General features: G+C 37.8%; 1 protein-coding gene and 2 long non-coding RNA genes across 5 annotated transcripts in view; 2 read left to right on the top strand and 1 right to left on the bottom strand.

The window, feature by feature from the left end:
* Window positions 1-25,904, bottom strand: part of LOC132952332 (uncharacterized) — a 116,431-nt gene extending 90,527 nt beyond the window's left edge. Inside the window, exon 1 of the long non-coding RNA XR_009665462.1 lies at window positions 25,798-25,904. This is a non-coding gene — a long non-coding RNA (uncharacterized LOC132952332). The remainder of the gene's footprint in view (window positions 1-25,797) is intronic.
* The window catches only part of LOC132952331 (uncharacterized), a 92,964-nt gene that overhangs the window by 64,048 nt on the left and 2,421 nt on the right, over window positions 1-26,495 (top strand). Inside the window, exon 5 of the long non-coding RNA XR_009665461.1 lies at window positions 18,758-18,917. This is a non-coding gene — a long non-coding RNA (uncharacterized LOC132952331). The remainder of the gene's footprint in view (window positions 1-18,757; window positions 18,918-26,495) is intronic.
* On the top strand, window positions 6,199-9,784 carry LOC132952134 (zinc finger MYM-type protein 1-like). 3 transcript variants are annotated; one of them, XM_061024304.1, is made up of 3 exons: window positions 6,199-6,353; window positions 6,478-6,567; window positions 6,641-9,784. In XM_061024304.1, the coding sequence occupies exon 3, from the start codon at window positions 7,688-7,690 to the stop codon at window positions 9,782-9,784; it is 2,097 nt and encodes a 698-aa protein (XP_060880287.1). In that variant the 5' UTR covers window positions 6,199-6,353; window positions 6,478-6,567; window positions 6,641-7,687. The 3 variants fall into 3 exon arrangements, with proteins under 3 accessions (XP_060880287.1, XP_060880288.1, XP_060880289.1); XM_061024305.1 differs by having other exon boundaries at window positions 6,478-9,784; XM_061024306.1 differs by lacking the exon at window positions 6,478-6,567 and having other exon boundaries at window positions 6,201-6,353.

A 26,495-nucleotide genomic window follows, 5' to 3' on the forward strand; every position in this document is an offset into this window, starting at 1 on the left:
ATTAAAAATGTGGTTTACCAATAAAAGTGCCAAGACGGCGGAAAAACAACATGTTGCCTAGACGGCTTAGAAGCGACGACTTTTGCATGGCGGCGGGTGCGGATCGCTGGAGGCACGACTGTGGCGAGACCGTCCCCACTCTGGAGGTGCAAAGTTCGCTCGCACACTTTTCGGCGGCTGGGCGGCAGGGTGACAACATTATGACCTAGTCATATCGCATACAACCGCGCGGAAATACGAACCGCCGATTGTGTACCCAACATTTCCTCCCCGCGTTGAAAGACCAGGGCGTCTTTCAAGAGATCATCAAACATGAATATGGACGTTGAAGTTCAGATCATACACATTACAACAAATACGGTGCGAAAAAAAAAAAAAATACATGATAACATGGAAATAAATAATAATTAAAAAAAATTACATTGTACCTGACACTCATCAATAGACAAATAAATAAATAACATGAACGAGAATGTGACTGTTGCACACACAAAAAAAATAAAGAATAATAAACAATGAGGACCTTGGGAGATGAGGATAAGATCAGGGCTCGACTGGTAAACGCACAAGTTTCACTACCGGACGTTTGTAGACACCGTCCTGCGTGCGCACGGACACGACGCGAACAACCTCGTCTGATCCCGGGTGGACCTCGGTGACACGACCGAGACGCCACTCAGTTGGTGGTCGAGAGGGGGCCTCAACGATGACCATGTCACCGATCGTCAAATTCGGAGATGACTTGAACCATTTGTGTCGTCCTTGTAGTGTAGATAAATATTCACGTGACCACCGTTTCCAGTAGGATTGATGACACTGTCGAATGAGTTGCCAACGATTCAGCCTGTTGATTTGGACGTCGGTGAGGTCAGGTTCGGGTAAAGCTTGAAGCGGCTGTCCTATCAGAAAGTGCCCGGGCGTTAGCGCACTCAAGTCGTGCGGATCGGATGATGTTGGCGTGATTGGTCTCGAGTTTAAAATACCCTCAATGCGGGTGGTCAAGGTGAGGAACTCCTCATATGTCAACACCTGTTGACCGATGGCGTGCTTGAAATGATATTTGGTGCTTTTGATGCCAGCCTCCCAAATTCCACCGAAATGTGGGGCGGCGGGCGGGTTGAAGTGCCACGCACAGGTCAGATGTGATGACAGACGATCTTGAACTTTGGCATCACGGAACAACGTTTTCAGCTGGCGCGCGGCGCCGACGTAATTTGTCCCACAGTCCGAATAAATGTTGGACGGGATGCCGCGACGGGCGACGAAACGGTCTAAGGCTGCAAGGAAGGCCTCCGTGCTCAAATCCGACACGATTTCGAGGTGGACTGCCTTAACGGACATACAGATGAATAATGCTAAGTAGACCTTGACTGATTGCGCATTCCGACGGCGATGTTCTTTCACGAAGAACGGGCCTCCGTAATCCATCCCGACGTGCGAAAAAGGTCGATGCGGTTGGACCCGGTAGGACGGTAAATCTGCCATCATCGGCTGAGGGCGGACAGCCTTGTGACGGGTGCACGGAACGCACGAAAATATGATACGTCGAACCGCAGCGCGACCCGACAAAATCCAAAATTTTTGGCTTAACATTGACAGTACTAATTTTGAGCCGCCGTGCAGAAATGACAGGTGGTAGTGGCGAATAATCAGCTCGGTGAGGTGTGAGGATCGCGGCAGCAAAATCGGGTGCTTCGCGTCCTGACTGGCACTAGCGAAGCGAAGACGGCCTCCGACTCGAATGATACCCTTTTCGTCGACGTAAGGTGCTAGTTGTGCCAGGGACGGCGGCGAAATCATGGATTCATTTTTTAACATTTTTCTCAAGTCTGAAAAATAAACTTGTTGTGTGCGTTGCACGGCGATCGATAACGATCTTTCCCGTTCGGTAAACGTGATTGGACCGACGCGGACAGGTTGTCGACGTAGACGGTGACACAGGTAGCGCAATATGTATGACAATACACGCAGCATTTTACCGAGCGACGAAAATCGGTCAATAAATTCGAGTGAAGGCGGATGAACATTGACGGCCAACGTCGTGATGACATTCGGTCGGGTCTCCGGCAGCTGGTCTGGTGTGAGCGGAATAAATCTCGATTGGGGCCACTGGTCTTCGGGAAGTCGTAGGAAGTCAGGACCGTTCCAATAGATGGACGAGGACAACATTGATTTCGGCAACAGTCCACGAGAAGCTGGATCCGCGGGGTTGTCGTTGGTCGAGACGTAACTCCACATACAACCAGGTAGCAATTGACTTATTTTTGCAACTCGATTTGTTACAAAGATCTTGAAATGTTTTTGGTCCGACGTCAACCATGACAAGACGACCGATGAGTCTGACCATGCTCGCAAACGAGATACGGGAACTTCGCTGGACAGAACAGAATGCACATGGTGAAGGGTACGGGCCAATAACAGAGCACCGCACAGTTCTAGGCGTGGTATCGATAGCGACTCGTCGGCGGTCGAGCTCTTCAAAGGCGCAACCTTAGTTTTACAGGTAATGAATTTTACAGAAATATTGCCGGCGGCATCGACGAGACGAAGGTAAATGGTAGCCGCATATCCTTTGATCGACGCGTCTGCGAAGCCTAGCAGCTGGATGTCCTGTTGACAAGTGGCTTCGATGTGACGTGGTAGGCTTAAATCGAACACAAGTGGTAATTCTGTGCAGAACTGTTGCCACATGGATTGCAACTCGTCAGGCATCGGATCGTCCCACCCGAGTTTCTTGCTCCACAAAAGCTGCATAAAACACTTTGCCCACAGTAGCATTGGTCCCAGGGCGCCGATGGGGTCGAATAGGCGGGCAATGACGGACAACACTTCTCGTTTCGTAGACGAAGTCTGTTGAAGGCTGGTATGATAAACAAATTTGTCGGTGTTCGTGTCCCAGTGCAGGCCGAGAACTTTCACGGCGTGTTCTTCTTGAGGGTCGAATGATATGGCCTGTACTCGGTCCCCGGAAGGAACAGACTCGAGTACGGCGGTGCTATTGCTGGTCCACTTACTCAACTCGCAGGCACAGCTGCGCAGTAGACCGACGATGTCCGTTTTTCGACGTAACAATAGCTCTTCAGTGTCGGCGCCGATGACGATATCATCGACGTAGGCGGTTCTGGTGAGAACGTCTTTGGCTAACGGAAACCGATTACCGTCTTGGCTGTCGAGCTCGTGTAGACAACGTATGGCTAGATACGGCGCACAGTTGAGGCCGTACGTGATGGTACACAATTGAAATTCAACGACGTCGTCGCTAGGCGCGTCACGCCAAAAAATATGTTGAAATGCCCTGTCTTCTGGACGAATTAACATTTGTCGGTACATTTTGACAATGTCGGCGGACAGAATATATCGATGCATACGGCAGCGGAGTAGAATATCGCGTAGATCGACTTGCAGCTTCGGTCCGGTGCACAATATATCGTTCAAGGAGCGACCGGATGACGAGGCGGATGATGCGTCGAACACGACACGTATTTTGGACATGTCACCGTCGGCTTTGAATACGGCATGATGCGGAATAAAATAGATGCCCGGTGACGGGGCTGGCACCATGTGTCCCAGCGAACGGTAGGTGGACATGAACTGACGATACGCCGCATACAGCACGGGATCCTTGGCTAATCGCTTTTCTAGATTATAGAATCTTTTCAGCGCTATAGAACGCGAATCACCGAGACCGTGATGCGATGTACCATGCTGTTGAGTTGGGCCGGTGAACAAATGGCGAAATGGTAGGGCGACACAAAATCGACCTGTCGTATCACGCGAGGTAGACTTAGTAAAATACTCTTCACACCACTGGTCTTCCGTGGTAGGTGACGACGGTGCGGCGGGTTCTTCGATCAACCAGAATTTTTTAATTAAATCTTCGATTGAGGGCGGAGCGACTGCGGTGGTCAGCGTGACTGGAGGTGACTTGTTCGGAGTAGAAAATGAACCGAAAATTATCCAGCCAAGCTGAGTGTCAAGGGCCGATGGTAAACCCGAGTGATGTTCCACACCCGCGTGTGGGCGGATCAGACTTGGTAGGATATCCGCACCGAATAAAACGTCGATGCGAGACGGAGTGTCGAATTTGTCATCGGCGAGTCGAAGGTGTTGATATTGTTGACGCACGGTCGCTGGTAACCGAGTAGCTGGCATGGCAGTGGTAATTTGTTTTAGAACAACTAAGTCAACAGACGGGAATAAATAATCTGGTTTAACGTGTGACGAAAATTGACAGCGGGTTATACCTTGAACGTGGGACACAGGACTTTGTGCGAAACCTACGATGTCAGACTTGTAACGACGTTTCGAAAGTCCAAGCCGCGCTGCACAATCACTAGTCATGGCGGAAATCTGCGAGCCACTATCGAGCAGTACGCGTACGCAATGTACTTGTTCCCACGCATCTTTAATGTGAACAATCGCTGTACCTAGTACGACGGTAGAATTGGTGCAGGCGGCACCGACAAACGAGCTAGAATTACCACTCGACGTGGTGGGTTGGGGTACCGGGGTACTATTCGAAGTCGTATTATCTACAGTTGACGTTTGATTTTGTTCACGATGTAGTAGGGTGTGATGACGCTTACTGTTGCACGAAAAACAACCCTTGGTCGACGGACACGTATTGACCATATGACTCGAACTCAAACACGCGAAACACAATTTACGAGCTAATACAACGTCTCGTCGTTTATCAACAGTCATTCCGGTGAGTTTCGGACATTGATATATTCTATGATCGGGCTTATCACAATATAAACAATTCCTAGTCTTAAATTTAGTCGAAGCGGACGTAGTAGCAGCGAACACTGATTTAGTCGATTTGGTATGTTTACCGCGAACATCCGGTTTTTCGAACGGTTTTTCGTTGCGACCGACTTTATTAGATTTTGTAAGATTTTCCAAAATCTTACATCGATGTTGCACAAAATTTACTAATTCGTCAAAAGTCGGAATAGTTGACTGTGACGTACTAGATTCGAACAGTTGTAACGTGGTCGGGTCGAGAACGCGAGAGCACATATGGAACAGCAAAAAACTCGAAAGGTCATCGACCCCCAGCGATTTAATTATTGATACATTTTCCTTAAATGTATTGACGAACTCAATTAAAGCTGGTAGTGATTCATGAGCGATTGGTTTAAAGGCGAATAATTTGTCCATGTGAGCGGAAGCTAACAAACGTTTATTGTTGTAACGCTCGGACAACGCGTCCCACGCGATCGGGTAGTTAGCCGCGGACAACGGTATAGATTTAATAATAGCCAACGCTGAACCAGATAGACACGACAGTAAGTGATGAAAACGCTGTGCGTCATCTATGTGTTGGTTATCATGTACGAGTGATATATATATATCGCGGAACGATCGCCACGATAGTAAGTTGCCGTCGAACATAGGTAATTTAATTTTAGGTAACGCGACGAATTGTTGTTGTGGCACGGAATTGGTGAACGACGAAGACGACGATTTACTTTCGGAAGTAGACACAGGAACGGCACTCGCGACAATTGTTTTTATTTCAAGACGCATGGATTCCATGGAAGTAATCAACGGACGATCAACCTGTTCAAACTCAGCAATACGGTCGGCGTCGATTAATGCGTTAATAATGATGTCTTGTTGATGTTGAAATTGTTCGACGAACTTATTTAGTTCTTCAGCGTGAATAATTAACGACGGTATTTTCCCAATATCAGCGCGTGCCTCTAATGCTGTGGCGTGAATATTTTTAACCGAATTTAATATGTTATCGCGTTTGACGCGACCTCGCAGTCATAGGCGTGCGCACGGGGGATGCCGGGTATGCCATGGCATCCCCTGCGGAGGTCATCTTTATCATAGTTTATGGTTGTAAATATTTTGATCAAAATTTAAAACATTTTGGTTTTTGACCAAAATATTTTTATTTTTACTTACAAAAATGTTTAGAGTTTAAATGATATCTAATATCAATTAGATTGCGAATGATGCTCATATTTTCTATAGATAATAGCTGATAGTAGATACCATAACCATGATGTTGGCATAATAGCTTGATTATGTGAATTATTATTTTTACATTATCTTAAATCGTGTTCACAAACGACCACGGTTACCACGGTCCGCGATATAGGCATATACATGATAAAATAATGTTCTTTTATCATGGGCATATATTTAATCATATCTCATATTCTCATTGTCACTATTAACATTATCAACATTCTCATCATGACATTACACCACAGAATTTTATAAAAAAAACGTTATTCTGTCATTATTCTAACACACAATAATCATGGCAGCTAAAAGTAAAAAATTGAAAACTTTGCATGAGTTTTTTATGCCAAACACATCAAAACGAAATTCCGGTAAGTTTATATTAATTATATTAGTACTTTAATATAATATAATCCACATATCCACAGTCTATACATATTATGTAAGCTGTTTTATTTAACTTATGAATTAATAATATTCATTTTATTAATTTAGGTGACAATGATCCAGATGATCCAGTAACATTAGAACAGTGTAGTCAAACAGTGGTAGAATCCGAAAAAATTACTGTACATGAGCTGTTAGGTATTTATTTACAATTATTTTAATAATGTTTTATTTAACTTATGAATTAATAATATTCATTTTATTAATTTAGGTGACAATGATCTAGATGATCCAGTAACATTAGAACAGTGTAGTCAAACAGTTGTAGAATCCGAAAAAATTACTGTACATGAGCTGTTAGGTATTTATTTACAATTATTTTAATAATGTATTACCTAATGTTTATGTTCAGTTCTAGACTGTATTTATAGATGCATTGTCTCTAGTTAAATATTTAATTTATAACTTATAATATATTATGTAATATGTATATCCTAATTCCTAATGATTTTGTTTCATAAATGTCTTATATTGTGAAATACCCTGTGGCCTGTATGGCTGTATATTAACATATTAGTTAGTAGTAACTTAGTACCTGTCTATTGTCTAATATGTATTTATTTAATAACATTGATGTTAAATGTTGTAATTAAATATTTTGTATATAACTTAAAAAAATTGTGTTGTTTATTTTTTTTGTGTTGCTCTGTAAGAGTTAATATAATAAATAAATTATAGTTTATAAGGTATCTATTATTTAATCAGTGAAATTGCAAGACATACATTTTTTTTTGTAGGTGAGTAATTTTTACGCTTGAGTTTTAATATGACTTTAACCTGACATATTTTTGCTTATAGTAGGTAAGTTTTATTTGAACTTTTAACAAAGTTTAAAAGTTTTAATAATGTTAAACTTTTTTTTGCATTTATCATGATGCATTTCAAATTTCAATATCATTACCTAACATAGTAACATGTACATATTTATCAAAATGAAATAAAGTAAACATTTTTATAAGTACCTAGTACCTACCTATTTGTGTTGCTGTCTTTTATTTAGCATAGTATATTTGACAAGGATGTTGCATGATTGTATTATATTAGGTACATATAAATTAACAAGTATTTTACTTTTCATCTTTTTCTATTTTAATATAATAATACAGTATTCTGTATCTTTAAATAATTATTAGACTCAGTATGTGACCATTATGATTGTGACCCTGAAGATCCAGCGAATACAGATAATACAGCACCAACTTATCGATTAGAGCGAAAACAGAGAATACATAAAGGGCCATTCCAGCCAAAATTAAAAATGTATCCCAGGACACAATTCGGTAATAGAGCTCGAAGTTTCCAAAGCGCCTGGTATGATGATTTTAGCTGGCTAGAATATAGTTTGAAACTTGATAGAGCATTTTGTTTTGTGTGCCGAATGTTTAACACAGCTTCTGGGTTAAATGTTGGGCAGATAGATTTAGCTTTTACAAAAAAAGGTTTTCAAAATTGGAGTTCTGCTACTACAAAATTTAAAAAACACCAAAATTCAAAAACCCATAATTTCACCATGACAGCGTATCACAATTTTTTGAGTTCAAAACCAATTGACGTCACCTTGGATGAATCTAGAGAGCTGGCCATAAGTGAAAGAGAAAAACAGAGGTTATACAATCGAAGCATCCTGCATAGATTGATAGACATAACATTGTGTTTAGCTAAAAGTGGCAAACCATTTCGTGGACACTTTGAAAATGATTCCCATGTGTGTAAAGGTTTATTTTTAGATATTGTGGACATATTGAAAAAATATGATTCAACATTACAAACACATTTACAAAAAGGGCCACAAAATGCCAAGTATATAAGCAATCATATACAAAATGATTTATTGGCTTCTATTAATAATGTAATGAAACGTTGTATTGAAAAAAAAGTAAGTAACCGTCTTGTTACGATAATGGCTGATGAGACTAGCGATGTGGGACATCACGAACAGATGTCTGTGGTTATACGCTACTTTGATGACGAAGCATGTAAACCTGTTGAACAGTTTATTGGCATCCAACGTTTGACTGCAGTAGATGCCAATACTATATTTAATAGTTTATCAAACAAAATTGCTCAGTTTAATATTAATTGGAAATCAGTCATAGCTGTATGTTTTGATGGAGCCTCAGCTATGTCTGGAAAATTTAACAGTGTACAGGCCAAAGTCAAGGAAATTAATCCATGCGCATTGTATGTTCACTGTTATGGCCATTGCTTAAATTTAACCTTGGTTGATAGCTTAGGGAATAAGAACCGGATTATATTTGATTTTTTTGGCTGTGTTCAACTTATATACAGTTTCATTGAAGGAAGTCCAACGAGGCACGCTGTTTTTGAAAAAATTGTTCAAGAAACAAATTCTAAATTGAAAACTCTTAAGACGCTTTCAACAACCAGATGGGCATGTCGTGCTGAGGCTGTCACAGCTGTTGAAAATAACTATTCATCTGTTATTCAGTGTCTTCAAGAAATTGCCAATAACACTAAATATTCAGAGGTAAGAGCAAAAGCTAATGGTATTCTTTATCAAATGAAGAGTTTCAATTTTATTTTTGCACTTTATATGTTGAAACCTATTTTAATTCAAATTCAAATTGTCAGTGCTCAGTTACAAGCTCCCAACTTGGATTTATTGGGAGCAGTATCTATTGTTAATGCTTTAAAAAAATCTTTAGGTGAGTTAAGAAACAACGATGATAAATATTCTACACTTTATGATAATGTTCTTAAAGTTTGTAGTGAATTTGAAATTGATATACCATGTGTCAAAAATAGAAAGGTTTCTACAAAAATAGAAAATAACAAAACACAGCATACACACATAGATAAAAAAAGTGAAATGAAATACTGTGTATTCTTTACTGTGTTAGATGATATGTGCAACGGTCTTGAAAATCGTTTCAACCAGGAAACTTTAAATATTATTAGTTCAATAGGCCGCTTAATACAACTGAAAGCTGAACAGTTTGATATTGATTTGCTATCTCAAACATTTTCACTCAATAATGATGAATTAGAAGGCGAGCAAAGTCTTCTACGTTCCATGCCAGATTTTATACCAGGCACATCAACTAAAACAATTTATCAATGGTTGGAAAACTTATCAACAAGTCAAAACTTTTTAAACATTCATAAGGCATTGAAACTTTTTGTAACAATTCCAGTTACCAGCTGCTCATGCGAAAGAGCTTTTTCTAAACTCAGTTTGGTAAAAACGAAATTAAGAAGCCGTATGAAGCAGGAGAGATTAGATGATATGATGATGATTTTCATTGAACAAGAATTAGCATCGCAGATAAATCCCGAAGATGTAATTGACGAGTTTAAGAATCTGCATCCTTTTGAGAGAAGATTAGAACTCTAATACTATTTAATTTCTTTATAAATATTGTTAAATATATAATTAAAAATAATAATTAAAAACTATGTTTTGTATATATATTTGTGATGATTCTGATTTTTGGATTCGATACATTATAAATCATGCTCTTTGACTATCACCTTTTTATTTATAATATACAGAGTTATTGGGGAGTGATTTTTTTTGTATTGGGTTAGGTACTTTTAAAAATATTGGCATCCCCTGCGAAAAAAGTCTGCGCACGCCTATGCTCGCAGTAGAACCTTTACCGGATCCTCTTCTTTCTTTAGTGGTGCCATGACGATACGAATACGAAATTAAATGATTACGTGATGAGGTACGATTGTGACGAAGTAATTACACGAAAATATATCCGGCCCGAAGGACCAAACAATGTGCGGATGACGGCTGCACCTGTAAAGCCGGTGACGGATACGTGCGCGCACGGACGGCGGCCAACACGTTATGCGTCGGGCGTGTAGTTACTTAAGTCGTAGGTACCTGTCGATAGCCCTGTAAGGAGGGGAGAGTGAGAGATCGAAAGTGGACTGTATTAAAGCTAGGTTCAAATCTTTAGGATGTATGAGTGCTAAGGTGATGAATGAGAGGTACCTAATTACAATAACAACAATGGGTCGATAAATATGGTGCAGAACAATTTATTGTGGTGTTCTGCAAAAGACTCTCTTACTGACTAGGGTTAGTATTATAAGCGCGATCACATACGATCGCGTGAATCAATAAATCAAGAAACAAAAAAAGTAATACAAATGCAAAAGAAAATAGTGTTTGTTGACAAATAAATCGCGTGTGTACGACCTGATAAGGACGGAAGATGATACCACGACGATGGCGCGGCAGTTGACCCAGTGGAGCGTTGCAACAGCTGCGGGCGGCAATCGGGGCTGGCGTCACTTGCACTCCCGTCGCTTTCGACGAATGGGTCGACGACACTGCGTACAAAACGTAAAGACGAGGTGTTGGACGACGCGGACACGAACTCGTATTTCCGTTAGAGGGAGGTCGCGAAACGGTCACGCGAAAACATTGATTGTCGCGGCGTAGGGACGCGGCACAAACGACAACAAAAAAATGGCTTGACCACGGTTCGCACTGCGTAGGACGGGCGGGCGGAACACGTGGGTGCGAAGCGAGCAGGGCTCGAAACGCACAGCGAGTCGGGCGAGCGACGGAAAAACTAATAAACGGTGTTGTATCACGACACAGGCGGTCGAGCGATACACGTTGTCGGCACTACGCACGGCGCGACATGAGAAGAACACGGGCGGCTCAATCTGCAAACACGTGGGCAACCACGGCCCGGGGTCCCACTGCGAAGCTCGGACGGGCGGCGGACAATAAATCAAGCCGCGGTGTCGGCGCGGACGGCCAGAACTCGAAACGCGAAGAAAACAACAAAACGTACATACACGATGAGTTCGTGAGCAGCGAAGGCTCACCGGATCGCGTTGATTAAAAATGTGGTTTACCAATAAAAGTGCCAAGACGGCGGAAAAACAACATGTTGCCTAGACGGCTTAGAAGCGACGACTTTTGCATGGCGGCGGGTGCGGATCGCTGGAGGCACGACTGTGGCGAGACCGTCCCCACTCTGGAGGTGCAAAGTTCGCTCGCACACTTTTCGGCGGCTGGGCGGCAGGGTGACAACATTATGACCTAGTCATATCGCATACAACCGCGCGGAAATACGAACCGCCGATTGTGTACCCAACAATGCGTATTAATGGTGTACTAGTAGCGGCGCGACGCATACGATTATTCGGCGCCGGCCAGAAACAATACCCATACGATCTACTGGAACGGATTTCGCGGGCATCGTCGTCATTATCATGAAATTATAATATTATCGTTATTGTTATTGCTGTACGGTTAACGCCCTTGTCCGCGCAAAACGCCACGACCATAATATCATAATAATATATTATAAACGATTCGGCCGGATGCGTGTGCGTCCGTATATTATATGCGTCGCCGTCAAACCGCGACCACGGTATACGCGGATATCCATGCACATTGCACACGTCATTACTATAGTCTGTGTATTACACCATGCCGAATATCGTTTCAAACGTGCACACACATACCTACACGGTGCAGTGCAATTATTTTAACAATGTGTACTTATTTTTCGACGGTTTTTTGAGGAGGTACTGTCGCGATTGTCGCGTACCACTTCGGCCGCAATCGAGTGCGACACGCGCTAAGCTATTGTCATAATATATTAATATAGTCTTGAGTTCTTAACACCGTTCGCTCTATATAATATGATAACGGCTATAGCTCTCCTGTAAGATCCACTGAATCGGCACTGTCATACCTTTGGTGAGGTACGATAACATTATATCGTGTTTGTTCGTATTCGTTCCTTCTATAAGAGCGAGATTTCGTACAATCCCAACGCCGTACATAGTTTTTTAAAGGAATAAGAGCCAATCGATAAGTTCAACACCGTTTTTCCTCTCGATCGGAAACACTATTGATATTTAAAACACACGTAAATATCACATATTACACTATCCTGCAGTGTTACAATCGCTTCTGATTATAGTGAGTTACTCGTACAGGAAACACACAACCTAACCTAACCTAACCTAACCTAACCTGTCGAACTCCACGACAGCAGCGAGCAGCGAGAATCTCCACAGTATTTGTCACGATCGTGACGGCGTCGTTTCATTACATTGATCAAATAATAATTATTTAGTCTCGGCTAACTTTCGATTCATTGGCCATTGGCTAAATAATAACTAATAACTCACTCTAGTAAAATGTAATGTTTACCATGTCTTATAAAATATTTGTAAATCACTATACCTATAGTATAATATTACACAAAGTATATTGTATCACGGGTATAATATTATATCGTCTTCAGCGCACAATATTTTTATTTGGTCCCATATAGGTTAGGTACTTGTATATATTATTATACACGTCCTATAATACGTGTTATGGCCAATCCTATATGAGTGAATCGAGCTTGGTAAATTACTGTACCTAAGTAGGTACCTTTAATAATAAATTATGGTACGCAGCGAGAAGGTGCCTACCGTCGCGGCTCGCTAAAAACACTATAAACAATAATTATTATCTTACGATTTTTTTTTTTTTTTATTGATCTCAAATACTACTCGGCAGCAAAGGCCATTAGTTATCGTGTCTTGATTACTATTTACAATTATATACATTTTATTCTTTATATTAAAACAGTACGATTACATTTTGTCAAATAGATTAGTTAATTTTAGAAATTTCCGGATTTTTCTTATCTGATCTTATCGTACGGTTATCGGTCAGAGAAATATATTTGATTATTTGGAACCGAACGAACCCTGCTATGTATATAATGTTATACTGAAACTATTGAAGCTCAAATTATGTTTTACATAGAAACCGGGACCGATGTTTCGATATAGTTTCCAAGCTAATAATATACGCCTTGTGTTGTTATTATTACAGTTGTTTTTTTTTTGTCAATTCGTGTGACCTTGAACCGTTTGAAATCGGTATCTACGAAATCAACAGACATTATTTTGTAGACATTATTTTTCACGATGACGAGAATAACTTGTGGGTGATCACGACGCGGACTTCATCGTATAATGTACAGAGCGACCGATTTACAAAATATCTACATTATGAACAGAGGATCGTTTTAAAAATTCTAGAATACGTATTATTGTTATATTTGGCATTTGCCCATGGAGTAAACATATCGTGTATAGATGGCGTGTTTTTGTTTTATCAAATTATATAATGACACGTTCACCACTGCACACACAATTCACACATATTATATTATAATAATATGCTAATATACACACGGCCGGTAACCACTTTAGGTTATACATGGTTACTATATGTATATAATATGCATATACCTAATATTATAATACAGTACGATATATTTATATATTATATATGGGGCGTGGGAGGAGAGATATTGTTATATGATAATCATTATTATCGTTACCGTATGTGAGACGGACGACAGTCGTATACCTACTTCGGTATATAATATTATAACAACAACAACAAAGACAATGGTATTATTACGACTTGTAGGTATACCAGTCGTCTGCGCAGGTATAAATAATAATATTGTATTATAATAATATATCGCATAATAGCACATTATTATAATAATATTGTAATGCGTCTTGACCGCGCGCGTGCTCGTCTCGCCAAGTCTATTACCGTCGATTAGCGCAAAAATTATTATTATTATAGGCGGTTGCAACTTGCAGGTCAGCCGCTTTGCACAATAAACCCAATATTATTATATTATTATACTATGTGTATAACACATTATTATTATTATTTTTATTATGTGCGTACACAAATAAAAGGAGGTCCGGTCGGCGTTGTATACAGGGTGTAACAGAAAGAACTGACTAAATAAAAAAAAAAAAAAAAATGTATGCTACTTAAGCGTATCACAAGAATTGATATAATTATACGATTAGTAAATAGCTTAAGAAATATACCCATGTTACCAAATTTTCAAAATTAATATTTTTAAAAAAATTATTGCGTTCCAAATTAATTTAATCAAAAAAATATTGATATTTTAAAAATTCTAAAAAAAAAACACTACTCGACTTAGATAAATGTTTTTACCATCCAAATCGTTCTTGTAGTCAGATTCGCAAATTGGCTACTTTGAATTTATTCAAAAAAATTCAAATCAAATTTAAACTTTTTTATTTTTAGTATTAAAAAATAAAAATAATTTTTTTCCTATTGCACGTGTAGTGGCAAGTGGCTATAAATTATATATTATAAACAATTAAATTTAAAAATATTGACTAGAACAAAAGTTATTCCAAAAGTCAGTTCTTTCTGTGCACACCCTGTATACATAGGTAATATATAGTTATACGTGTGTATAGGTACATTGTGTATACTACATTGTTTGTTCGCGGCATAACGTTATTATATTATTATGATTCGCGCGCAAACGCATCAAAGTGTGTATACTAAGTGTAGGAGAAGTACGGACAAAAATAAACGAAATTAATATAATATAATAATATATAATATATTGCGACGGGCGGCGGGAAAAGTGCAGAGGGGTACGAGAAAAAGCGGCGAAACAAAACCAGTCACTTCGGTCAGTGTACTGTTGGCGAAAACTCCCACCGAAGCGGCGGCGGCGGATTAATTGAAATTGCACCTTTCGTCGGCCCGTCGGATTATTTATTCGCGTTGTTTATCGTCGTATCTCTCTCTACTTCGCGTCCCGAGGCCGTGCGCTCGCGCGCGCGCAACATCATATTATTATAGGTACGTTTACCATTGTTCGCGTACGAGTTCTCTCCGTCGGCCACGGAGGAAGGACGAGCATAGAAGTTTGAAAAAAAAAAGCAATAATAATAATAATAATAATAAACCGAGAGAGTCTAGCCGAGAAAACCACTTATCACCGGCGCTGGATCTAAATACGTTTTTTTTATATTTATTTATTTTTTATCCCGCATCTACCTGCCAGCGCCATCGGAAATGATTTTTAAACATTGCTTATTATTATTATTATTATAAGTCGGTCTCTTTCTGTCTCTCCTCCGTCTCTCCGCGTCCGTCTCTCTCCCTCTGCGGTCCGTCTACATATGACCGTCTCTCCGCGCGCGCGTCAGAGTTCTCCGAAGCAGTTTTTTTCTCGCCCCCCCCCCCCCCCCCTACGATATATACGCGTTATACATTATATTGCACACACGTATTATATACGTATAATAATAATATATGTATACACGATATAGGTAAATAACTATACGGAACCACCACCGTCGGGCCCGGCCTGCAGATGGGCGGACGCGAAGTGAAAATGACAGGCGGACACGAAAAAATAATAAATATATACGCGCGCGTGTGTGTGTGTGTGTGTGGTTTTGTGCGGTTATGTGTGGTATCTGTTCGATGATAATAATTACGGTATTCAATTATAATAACATTATACCTATGGTCGGCTCCGCGGCGGAGTGTTGCCACAAAACGGACACAGGACGACGACGCTCCGCCACCGCCGTTGCAGCCGGAAAATACGTGGTCACGGTTGAATAATTTGCAGTACATGGTTCCACTCGAAATTTGGATTTCCCCGGAAAATATCGGAGGTTTACCGAGGACGTAACGAACAGAAATGTGTCGTGTGAGTTTATTATATTATTATATTATAATATACAGCGAGGTATTACGATAATATAATATAATATAATATACTCCGCGCGGATTCCCACGAGAGCCGCACGTGCTGTGAAAACCATACACTATATTCTATGATTTATATACCGCACACGAACAGAGGTGTAAATCACGTGTTTGTGGTAAATATTATATTATGTATGCGAACGAATTCGATATTATATCAAATTGAATAATAATGATACGCCGCGCCGGTTTGAATGCGCGAAACGTGTATATTAATAATTATTATAATACGTACAATATAGTATAACATTATATTATTCGGCCGTTGTTGTTATATTATTGTAACGATCGTTCAGATATTTTCACGAAAACTCTATTACTTACGCATTGCGTGGGTCCAGAATGAAAAGGTTCTAAATCGTTTTTATGAAATTTTCCAGGAGAGCAATGATTTTAAGGTTTGAGTACAAATGTTTTACTCCTTGAACAAAATTTTTTAAAAATTAAATTTCTAAAGCATGCAGAAACTTGTATAGTTTAATTCACAACATTGTAATAATAATTTGGTGTATTGGTTGATATACAAATCAATAAAATACAAACTATAAAATGTTTAGTATGATAAAAAATATATTTAATTAGAACTTTTTCATTCTTATTTATTATTTTTATTATTGCTAGCTGAAACCTTTTCAGAATAATGCTTTCTAATTGCTACCAATCTTCTGTCACGAAACAATGTAATAATTATGAAACATCGAAATCTATATCTCGATCGTAAAACTCTGTTGAATATGAATAAATGTAATAATTATTATAGGCTTATTATTGGTAGTGATGAATTTAATTAGAACCTTTTCATACTAACGTATTGTTAATAATTTGGTTCCATTAACCGAGCGTTTTCAATTTGATTAAATTGTGTTTATAATTAAATTTTTGGCGATTTAGAACCTTTTACTTTTAAAAAAATTGTCAGTTATGATCGTATAATCATAAATGTAAGCTTAAAAGATGCACCTCTACATTCTAAAACCATTTTAGTTAAAAAGTAACCTAACCTTTTCATTCTAGACCCACGATTGTCGATTCCATCACAAACAGTTAGAATTCAACGACTGCAGCTCACCGGGTGGAGCATGTAAGTCGATAGTGATATTATGGTACAAGGAAAGGGTGAGATGATAAAATTAATATTTTTATGATTTTAACGTTTCTTCGCGTTCGAACGGTTTTCGTATTGTTATAAATTGTCTATGGTTTTTTTTGTATTTTTTACTCATAAATTAATCTAGAAAATCATACATAATATAATAATATGGTAACACAACAATTTACTGTGACCTTGTAACGGCCGTCACTCGGCCGCCAACGCACATATCCAATCCACTTCCCACTGCGTCTGAGGCGAAAAATATTTTGCCTCAGTCGATCGGTACAAATAAAAACATAAGCTGGTGAGGGGTTAGTCAAAACACGTGTGATAAGATCAGACTGAAAAAATAATATATTACCTCTGGTAAACGTTAGTTTGTCAATTTTTAGTTAGACACAGACAGCTAGTATACCAAACGACAAATTAATGTCGTCAAAGGCAAACCGATGTAATTACCCCCCACCCCCCCCCCCAAATTCTTACACTCCTGTTACCACATCGATGGTGTCAATTGTAAATTTTTTTCATTTTAAAAATTAATTATCACACGACCGTGTGCTTTGCACTAAATAGTGCATATAGCTTTGAAAACGGTTTTTTTACTCGCATGAATTTTGAAAATTACTACTTCTATATGATAATAGATTCCTAAACCACCACTATGATATTTTCGGCGATCGATTATAAGTTATTTAAATATTGTTTGACGCGTAACAATAACATGCACCGTTATCAGATGGTACAACGCGCAGACACGATAATACGATATTATATGGCGAGTGTATTAAATTTTCGGAACTCGGGTCGTAAAGCGGTCGGGATAACAATTTTGGGATATTGCATTTTTGTTTGTATCGGCATTTATTCAAATACGTTGAAAGCCTTTTCGAGTCGAACAAAACGTAAAAAAAAAAATGAAAAAAAAGTCACCGCCGAAACCGTAAGCCGCTTATCGCCGAAGACGGCAAAAAAAAGGTTTTTACGGCTTTATATAATAGTAACGTATTGGATAATAATCACACATTCCCACGCATGCGCCGATCCCGCGGAGTCTTTTAATTTCGCCTATACATAAGGTTCGAGACTTTTTGACACGGACGGTATTTCCGCCGTCTCGTCGTCGTGACGTGCAGTGCCCGTCGGGGTCTTCACATTATTATTATTTTATTTCCACGCCGGACAATGAGCGTGTACCTATCTACATACGTATTGTACCAGGTATAATAGGCCGTAGGTATATTCGTCAATATAATATTATATACTATATACGAGACCAGGACGAAGGACGACCTGCAGCAGCGATGACCGCTCGCCCGGGAGGCGTTTTGTTTAAATTCGGTTTTGCCATCCGCCGGAGACACATTGTTAGATATTAAATTATTATCATCATTATTACCATACACCGTTGTGTGTGTGTATGTGTGTGTGTGTGTGTGTGTGTGTGTGTGTGTGTATGCGCTAAGGGCGTCCGATGTACATATAAATAGACAGTGTTGTATAGGATTTATACTATTATATTATATATACACCTCGGCAGGACGAATATTATTATATTTTCCTTCGGAGCTTTGTATACACGCGATATACTAACATGTACATACATTTCTAGTTATTGTTATAACATAGTACGTATAATATTATTATTATTTTAGCTGACAATATTCGTCGGAACAGTCGGCTGCATTGTCTTCCGCGTGGTCCGTATACATGTATAAAGGCTCATGACCGAAAGGATGGCGACGACGATGACGACGACGATGTCCTCGACCGGAGCTCTAGGCGTTCGTCATCGACTTATTATTATCCGTATAGGTACGTATTGTGTAATACAGATCATTATTATTATATGCGTCGGGTCGGGTATTATAATGTATGCAATTCACACATTATACCTATAAAACTTACGTGCATTTTCGACGGGACTGCACGCGAAGTTATTCACACGTACGCTGCGGCGGCGGTGCAGTGGTTCGTAAAATGGCCTTACGCTCTGGTCGTCGAGCCATTTATAATATATTATATGGTGTACGCGTGTAAAGTACTAATATTTTGTTGAATGCACGATCGCACATATTATACGGACTGTTGATAATATTATATTATCACAGCATCGGTAACACAACTTGTATTTTAATAGCACACTCGTGCTAAATATTCCAAAAATCAGAATTCGAATAAATCCAATATTAAATGAAAAACTACTCGTTATTTTCCAATTCGAAGAGAATGTATGAATCATAAATATAGGTATTAATAAGTAGCCATTAAATGAATTATATAATATTATGATTTATGGTGCCTATAAAGGCCTCATCTATTTTAGATTTTTTTGCAATTTTTGTAGCTAATATAATGGGGCCTGGACTAAAAAAAAATCGGTTGATTCGTAAACCAGCTCGGGGGGAGGGGTGTCTCAATAATCAATCGTCTTTAGCGCTTCAACCATACCAAATGATTTGAAATAATTATTGAATGAAGTTATAAAAAAAATCTGCTGATGAAAATTCAGATTCTAACATGTAAATACAATAAGATTATAAAATTATAACATTTGTTCTTGACATGTTCTGAATTTTCATCAGTCCATTTTTTTATGACATCGTTTAGTTATTTCAAATCATTCGGTTTTTTGAGACACATTATACGCTCGGTGGATCACTCCGTATACCAACTTATATAGAGTTGACCCGCATGACAGACACGATCGAAGATGCGTTGAGTAAAAAATAAAAGTGTAGGGGCAAAAATGAAGTAGACTCGCACAGACATACGCGTACACCGTTTTTTTTCGCAATACGTCAAATCGCAGACTTGCGCGGCTTGTTTGTCGTCGAATTTCATAAGGCGCGCGTTCCTCGGCACATATATATATATACAATATTACCCACGAGTGTAGGGGATTTTACGACGAATATATTATTATTATTATTATTATTATTACTGTTGTTGTTGTGTTGTATATACATATTGTGTCGTATAGTCGGCATATAGTGGAAATTTCATTGTCGCATCGAATTGTCGAGCACGTCAGTCTCGGAAAAACTCATTCGCGCCGAATTCTCTCTCATTTTATTATTTTTGTTTTTCACTACCCGCCGCCCGCCTACGCGTTTTCGACGAAATAATACGCCGACTTGTCATCGATTTTCGCGGCGAAAAAATTTCTCCGCACTCAAAAACGTCCATCGCAATTATATCTATTTGGCCAAATGAAATTCGACCATGTATTCTATTCGCGCAAAGTTTTTATTAAATTGACCTTTTTTTCCCTTCCCCCCCCAGTCTTATATAGTCTATAAAAGTTACCAGCGACGACCGCGTGTTACACGGATACTGTATATCATGTGTATCAAGAAAATAATATAAAATTGTAACTTTTTCACGAGGGAAGATTTTCTTTCGACCCTTAAACCGCGATAATATTCTTACAAATCTAAAATCTCCATCAATATTATTATCCAACTGAAAAGTGAAAACTATGCAAGTAGGTACTCTATAAGTCTTTCAATCGAAAATATATTTAATTAAATATGAGACAGTATAAAAGTGGAAGTTTTTGGTACCTGCAAATACACTTGAAATATGCAAAAACTTCAGACGTACTCATGGTTTGATTTTGAAAGTCTTGATTACAATATTCATCTTACAAATTTAACGGTATTATTAGTACGTATAGTTTTCTAAGATTCGAGATAAATTTTCTAATTAGATTCGAGGAAGCGCAATTCAATTATTTATCGACAGTAATGCGTAATTTTGTTTCTTTTTGGCGCTTAATATCTTTCATACGGTCGCGGGACCTTTAAAATATATAAATTACACAACAGGTCAAACTACAGAACGAATTTTCTTAAAGAAATTCTTTAAATGTACCAACCCCAGTGCCGGTGTGATTAATTTTTGCAATCTATAAATATTTTTTTAATTTGTTTAATAAATAAATAAATTTAATAATTTGTTTGTAACTATTATAATATTTAATAAGTAAAATATATTATTACTGTAACAAATAATATTTGGCAGACTATGAGTTTCCAAAAAAATGAATTTTTACAACAAACAATTTGACGAAATTTGGTGATTGCATAAATTTATTTATTTTTAGATGTTGACTATACTTTTATATTACAATAATTATACTTATAATAATAAACTATTAAACTACAGAAACTTAAATCCCGTCTGAAAAATATTGAAATGTAGCGAACTATTATCGTGAGTTACATGTCGGGAAGACGGACCCTCAACAGGGACGATGTATTTAGAATGCCTATCCAAAACGCCGTGTTACCTTAGTTTTATCATTGAGGCTATAGTATATATACGAAAAAAAAATATATATTTATTTAATACTTGTGGTTCATAGTTTCTAACGATTTGGATATGAGAAATTCTTGTCAGTAGCGTGGAAAGGGAAAGGCGTATACCCAAGTCAGTTTAAACAAATGGATGTATTTAAGACAATTAATTATTGCTGTAAACGTAAGCCGTTGTGATAATCATAACATAATCATATTATGTCTGTAGGACTCGATAAGATAATATTAAACACGTATTTATAATTTATGCTATGTTATTCAATCAACAAATTATACCTGTACGTAAAGACACGTGTACCGACGACGGACGTACACCGATTTGTGTTCGCTGATACCGTGGTAACAATAATGCGATCTGAGAATAGGTCGTAAAGTATTTTTCACCCTCCTCCCTCCAACCGTTAAATGGTTGCTATTGGTTATGTAATATATATGAGAAATAATTAGTAGAAGTTAGTGTTTATGTATCATTGGTCGCCATTGGTTATTCTGGCAGATCAAGTGCACGCATAACGCATCACGCATTGCCTACTCGATATGCTGTCGCGCAGACTGTCCGCGATCCGACGTAGTCAGGGGCTGAGTTGCACCCAAAAGGAGTTGAACAATGACAATTTTTTTTTGTTACTGGTAACGAAGTGATCGGGGTCAGCTAGTTATAGTATACACTAACATAATATTATGTAATACGGTGTGTTGTTTAAAATAAAATATTGTCCGAATATCATCGCTCTCTGTGGCGCGTTGAATTTTATCGTTTGGCGTGCGGCCAGGATGGCGCCGTTAAAGAACTCAGCCGATTCGTTTTTAATAGAACATTTTCGCAACACTCGTGTGTACATAACTCACCGGGGTAATAATATACCGTTGACATTATAAATATAACGCGCACGTACGGAAACCGACTAGAAACGGATTCGCATAAAACGTAGGTACCTATATATATATATATATATTATACGAGTGCGTTCGACAACTATAATACTACCTCCATACGGTAAACCGGGGCAGTTATGTAAATGGATAATGTGTATATGTGTAGAGGTACTTACGCGATTTCAATTTTTCAAATAGCTAACGTATCCGATTTGAATGCGCATAACGTATAACGTTCCTCCATAATAATACCCATACAATAATTATTGTTATAGCCGTCAGGTCTGCAGCAGAACAGAATATGCCTGCGCGAGCGATAAGTACCGTTTTTCTTTTTTTTTTTTATTAAATTTATTTACAACCTATATTATTATAACTACAGTACGACAAGTATAATGATGGTAAATTTGACAGTAACTATTATTAACGTGTTTATTATTTACCGATATTTCTCGGGAAAGAGTTCGCATATAATAGAGCTGCAGTTGGTTTAGACAAAGCTTATAAAATATGTCCAACTGATAGAATAACTCTGAACGATAAAAAAACAAATTATTGTATGACCTTTACTATGAATAAAACCTCTACAAATTTCAACTCTATAATTTTACATAACTGTAGTTTTAGTTATGTTTGTTTTAAAATAGTCAATATTGTATTATACTCTTTATCTCTATCACAAGCTTGTTCAAAAGAGATAGATATTGTTTTTGTTTCGTGAAATACCAATGAGAAGACGTTATTATAGTCGTAAGCAGATGGGTTGAAACTTTTTGGTGAGAGGGCTTTGCAGAACCACATAACTGAATCCCATATTACTATGTCCAAACAGGTCGAACTATTGACTTGTATATTATGGTAAGTTTATTGGATTTCAAGAGTGGTTTTGGGACGTCTAGAGTTACATGGTTTACTGTATACCTTATTATATCTAAAGTATATTATAGTGTATAAGTGTGTGTATATTATAGTTAATCAACTAGGTATATAGTAAATTTTGCCGTAAATACAAATCGCACAGCATTACCGTAGCGAGAAAAATCGATCGCATTCCATTATTAACGAAATACTTATACACCTATATATATATATATAAAATATATATGTACCTATATTTCTTAAGATCGTTTCTTTTCCGAACATTTTTCGAGTTTTCTTCATTACGCACGCGACTTAATGACCTCTTAACGTTTTAATTATTCATTTTCAAAACTCGAATACTCCCATAATCCCTCACGATATTCGCTTCTACCCATCCACATCCATCAAATATAAATTATTTATAAAATTATAACGAATCCGCATTAAAATATATATAATTACAAGATATTTTAAAACACTAGGGATAAAGAGTCGAATAAACCGAAATTGTACTTATACATATCATTTCGAATACTATGTGTGCCCTAGGTGCGCGTATTTACAGTTTGAAAACTGAAGTGCGTTGTACAATGACCAGAGGGCTGCCAACCAATTGTTTTACCTACGCCCAAGTGGCCATAAGCAAGAAGTACATAATATTGTCCGGTTATTTAATTTAGTTATGGCGATACATAATAATACTTGGATTTCAATCGAACACAATATAATAATACTGTGATGGTTGTATTATATCGTGCCATTATTGTGCGAATAATAGGCGATGGTGATTTATATTTTATAAATCACGGGCCACAGATATAGGTACGATATACTGCGCAGAAATTACGGAATATAATATTTTAATATATTATTTCGTGTCTGATTATACTTTGCGTATATACTCCATTATAATTGGGCGAAAATTGAATGAACAGATGATAACGGTTTTGTTCTCATTATTATTATTTTTTTTTTTATCGTAAAATCCTCATTGTAATAATATACGTATTGAAAACCTCGAACTCATCGATTCGCGTGACGTCAATCCCGAATTTATTGTTGAGTGTATTTATTTTACGGTGAAAAAAAAGCCCTTATAAGTGAACTCGAAACGTATAAAATACGAAAGCATCGACGACCGTGTCTCGATATACATATACGTAATTTGACTGCAACGGAATTAAACGGAAGGTATGGGGGTTTAAATATGATATATTTTGCTTAAAAATCGAAAGGATGTTACACGCGAGATTCAATTATTGTACTAAGAATAGCTGTTCACTATTATAATAATATGTACCTGTATATATAGGTGACTAATAGACAGTTTCGTCGGGAATAGTAATAAATATCTTACCACGGGACTTCGAAATAGTGTTTATGCGCTCGTGACGTTACACATTAATTATTATTATTATTAATAATTAATAAAAATGTTATGAAAACGTAAGCAACGCTTCTTTTGCGTTCCTGAGACTTCAGACCTTCAGGGTGTCATAATGAGAGAGCCCGGACGTTCATGATCCTTTTAAAAAACCTTTAAAATTCAAATAGCTGATATCAAAACTTGGGATTTTTAAAAATATAAAATCGAAAGGATGTTACACCCGAGATGCAATTATTGTACTAAGACTTTGCTGCAGGTGAGACCATGTTATAATAATATGTACCTGTATATAGGTAACTAATTGACAGTTTCGTCGAGAATAGTAATAAATATCTTACCACGGGACTTCGAAATAGTGTTTATGCGCTCGTGACGTTACACATTAATTATTATTATTATTTATAATTAATAAAAATATTATGAAAACGTATACAACGCTTCTTTTGCGTTCCTGAGACTTCAGACCTTCAGGGTGTCATAATGAGAGAGTCCGGACGTTCATAATCCTTTTAAAAAACCTTTAAAAATTCAAATAGTTGATATCAAAACTTGGGATCGTGTGGTCGACGATGAATAATAAACCAATTAATTAATGCGTAATAATATCGCAACGTTCTATGACATCCGATGGCAGTGACATTCGGTGTTGTTTTATATAATACATATTATGTTAAAAGTCTAATTTCTAACACTAATTTCTACTGTTGTTCTATTATAATCTGCATTTATAAACAAAATACAATTTAAATTTCCATCGTGAATCTCGAAATCCGCTCGTTGAGGACCTTTTTAAAACGAGAATTTTTTTAAATCTTTTCTAGGTGGGCTTCTACACCATAAAACGAAACTACCCATACTGACAAAACGTCATACTCAGAGCTTCAGCGGTTCACCGGCTAGGCGACGATGAGTCAGTCAGGACGAATTGTTTTATAACATATAGACTGTATTATATTCCAACGTCTGACGGCGACGAAACGACACTATACTATCACAGATTAAATAATACAGTTGTATTTAATCTGTGATATCATTATTTGTGTTTGTATAAGAAAACCGCTATGATTTTCGCCGGAGGTCCAACGAAAAGAAAACTTTACCACACTATCTGTGTCTATATACCATTATGTCTACACGGCTACACCACTATATTATATACGCTTGTATGCAGCCATATTATACACTTCTATTGAACATAATAAGCAATAACACATAATATTATCTATAATATACGCACACGAGTACATACATATAATCGACCGCAGCAGCTCTATAAAGTCGTAAAATGCGTGAGCTGCAGTCGGCACTCTAATTACCTCTGATTGCGTACTCGGCCATAAGTGAAGTAAACCTTTTGGGGGCCGGAGGACTCGTACTGGCAACATGGTTCCTTCTCCGGACCTCGATACCTAAGGAAAAAAAAATACATTCATCGCTTCGCTCAGAATCTAAAAAAAAAAGTGAAGTAAACCATAAGAGATTTACGGTGGAAAATGTTGCTTATAAATGGTTATACTATGGGTTTTAAAGCTATAATAATAATTTTTATTATTAGTTGCCATTGGTTAATCGTTGGTTAAATTATCATTATTATTATTATTATTATTATTAATAATAATTATGAATGATGTATTAGTAATTAGTGTTTTATGATGATTCATGTATCATGATTACATGAATACATTTTCATCATTTTTATGATGATTTTTTCAAATCGGATTGTCGCATATTATACTTATACCTGCTCATCGGCGGTGTCCGCAATCCACCACAGGTGGATTGTCTACTTGATATACCGTTGCAAATTGTCCGCGATCCGACGTAGTCAGATTGCTTACCAGTGTGGCCGAATTACACTTACTGTTGCGAGTTACATCCAAAAGGATTTGAACAATCACAATTTTTTAAAGAGTTGTGATTTTTTAAGGGAAACGAAGTGCACGGGAT

Source organism: Metopolophium dirhodum, chromosome 9 (genome assembly GCF_019925205.1).
Source record: "Metopolophium dirhodum isolate CAU chromosome 9, ASM1992520v1, whole genome shotgun sequence".
Classification (NCBI taxonomy): Eukaryota; Metazoa; Arthropoda; class Insecta; order Hemiptera; family Aphididae; genus Metopolophium; species Metopolophium dirhodum.

Excerpts from the sequence above, each read along its gene's own strand:
- LOC132952134 (XM_061024305.1), top strand. The coding sequence starts at position 7,688 with ATGTATCCCAGGACACAATTCGGTAATAGAGCTCGAAGTTTCCAAAGC.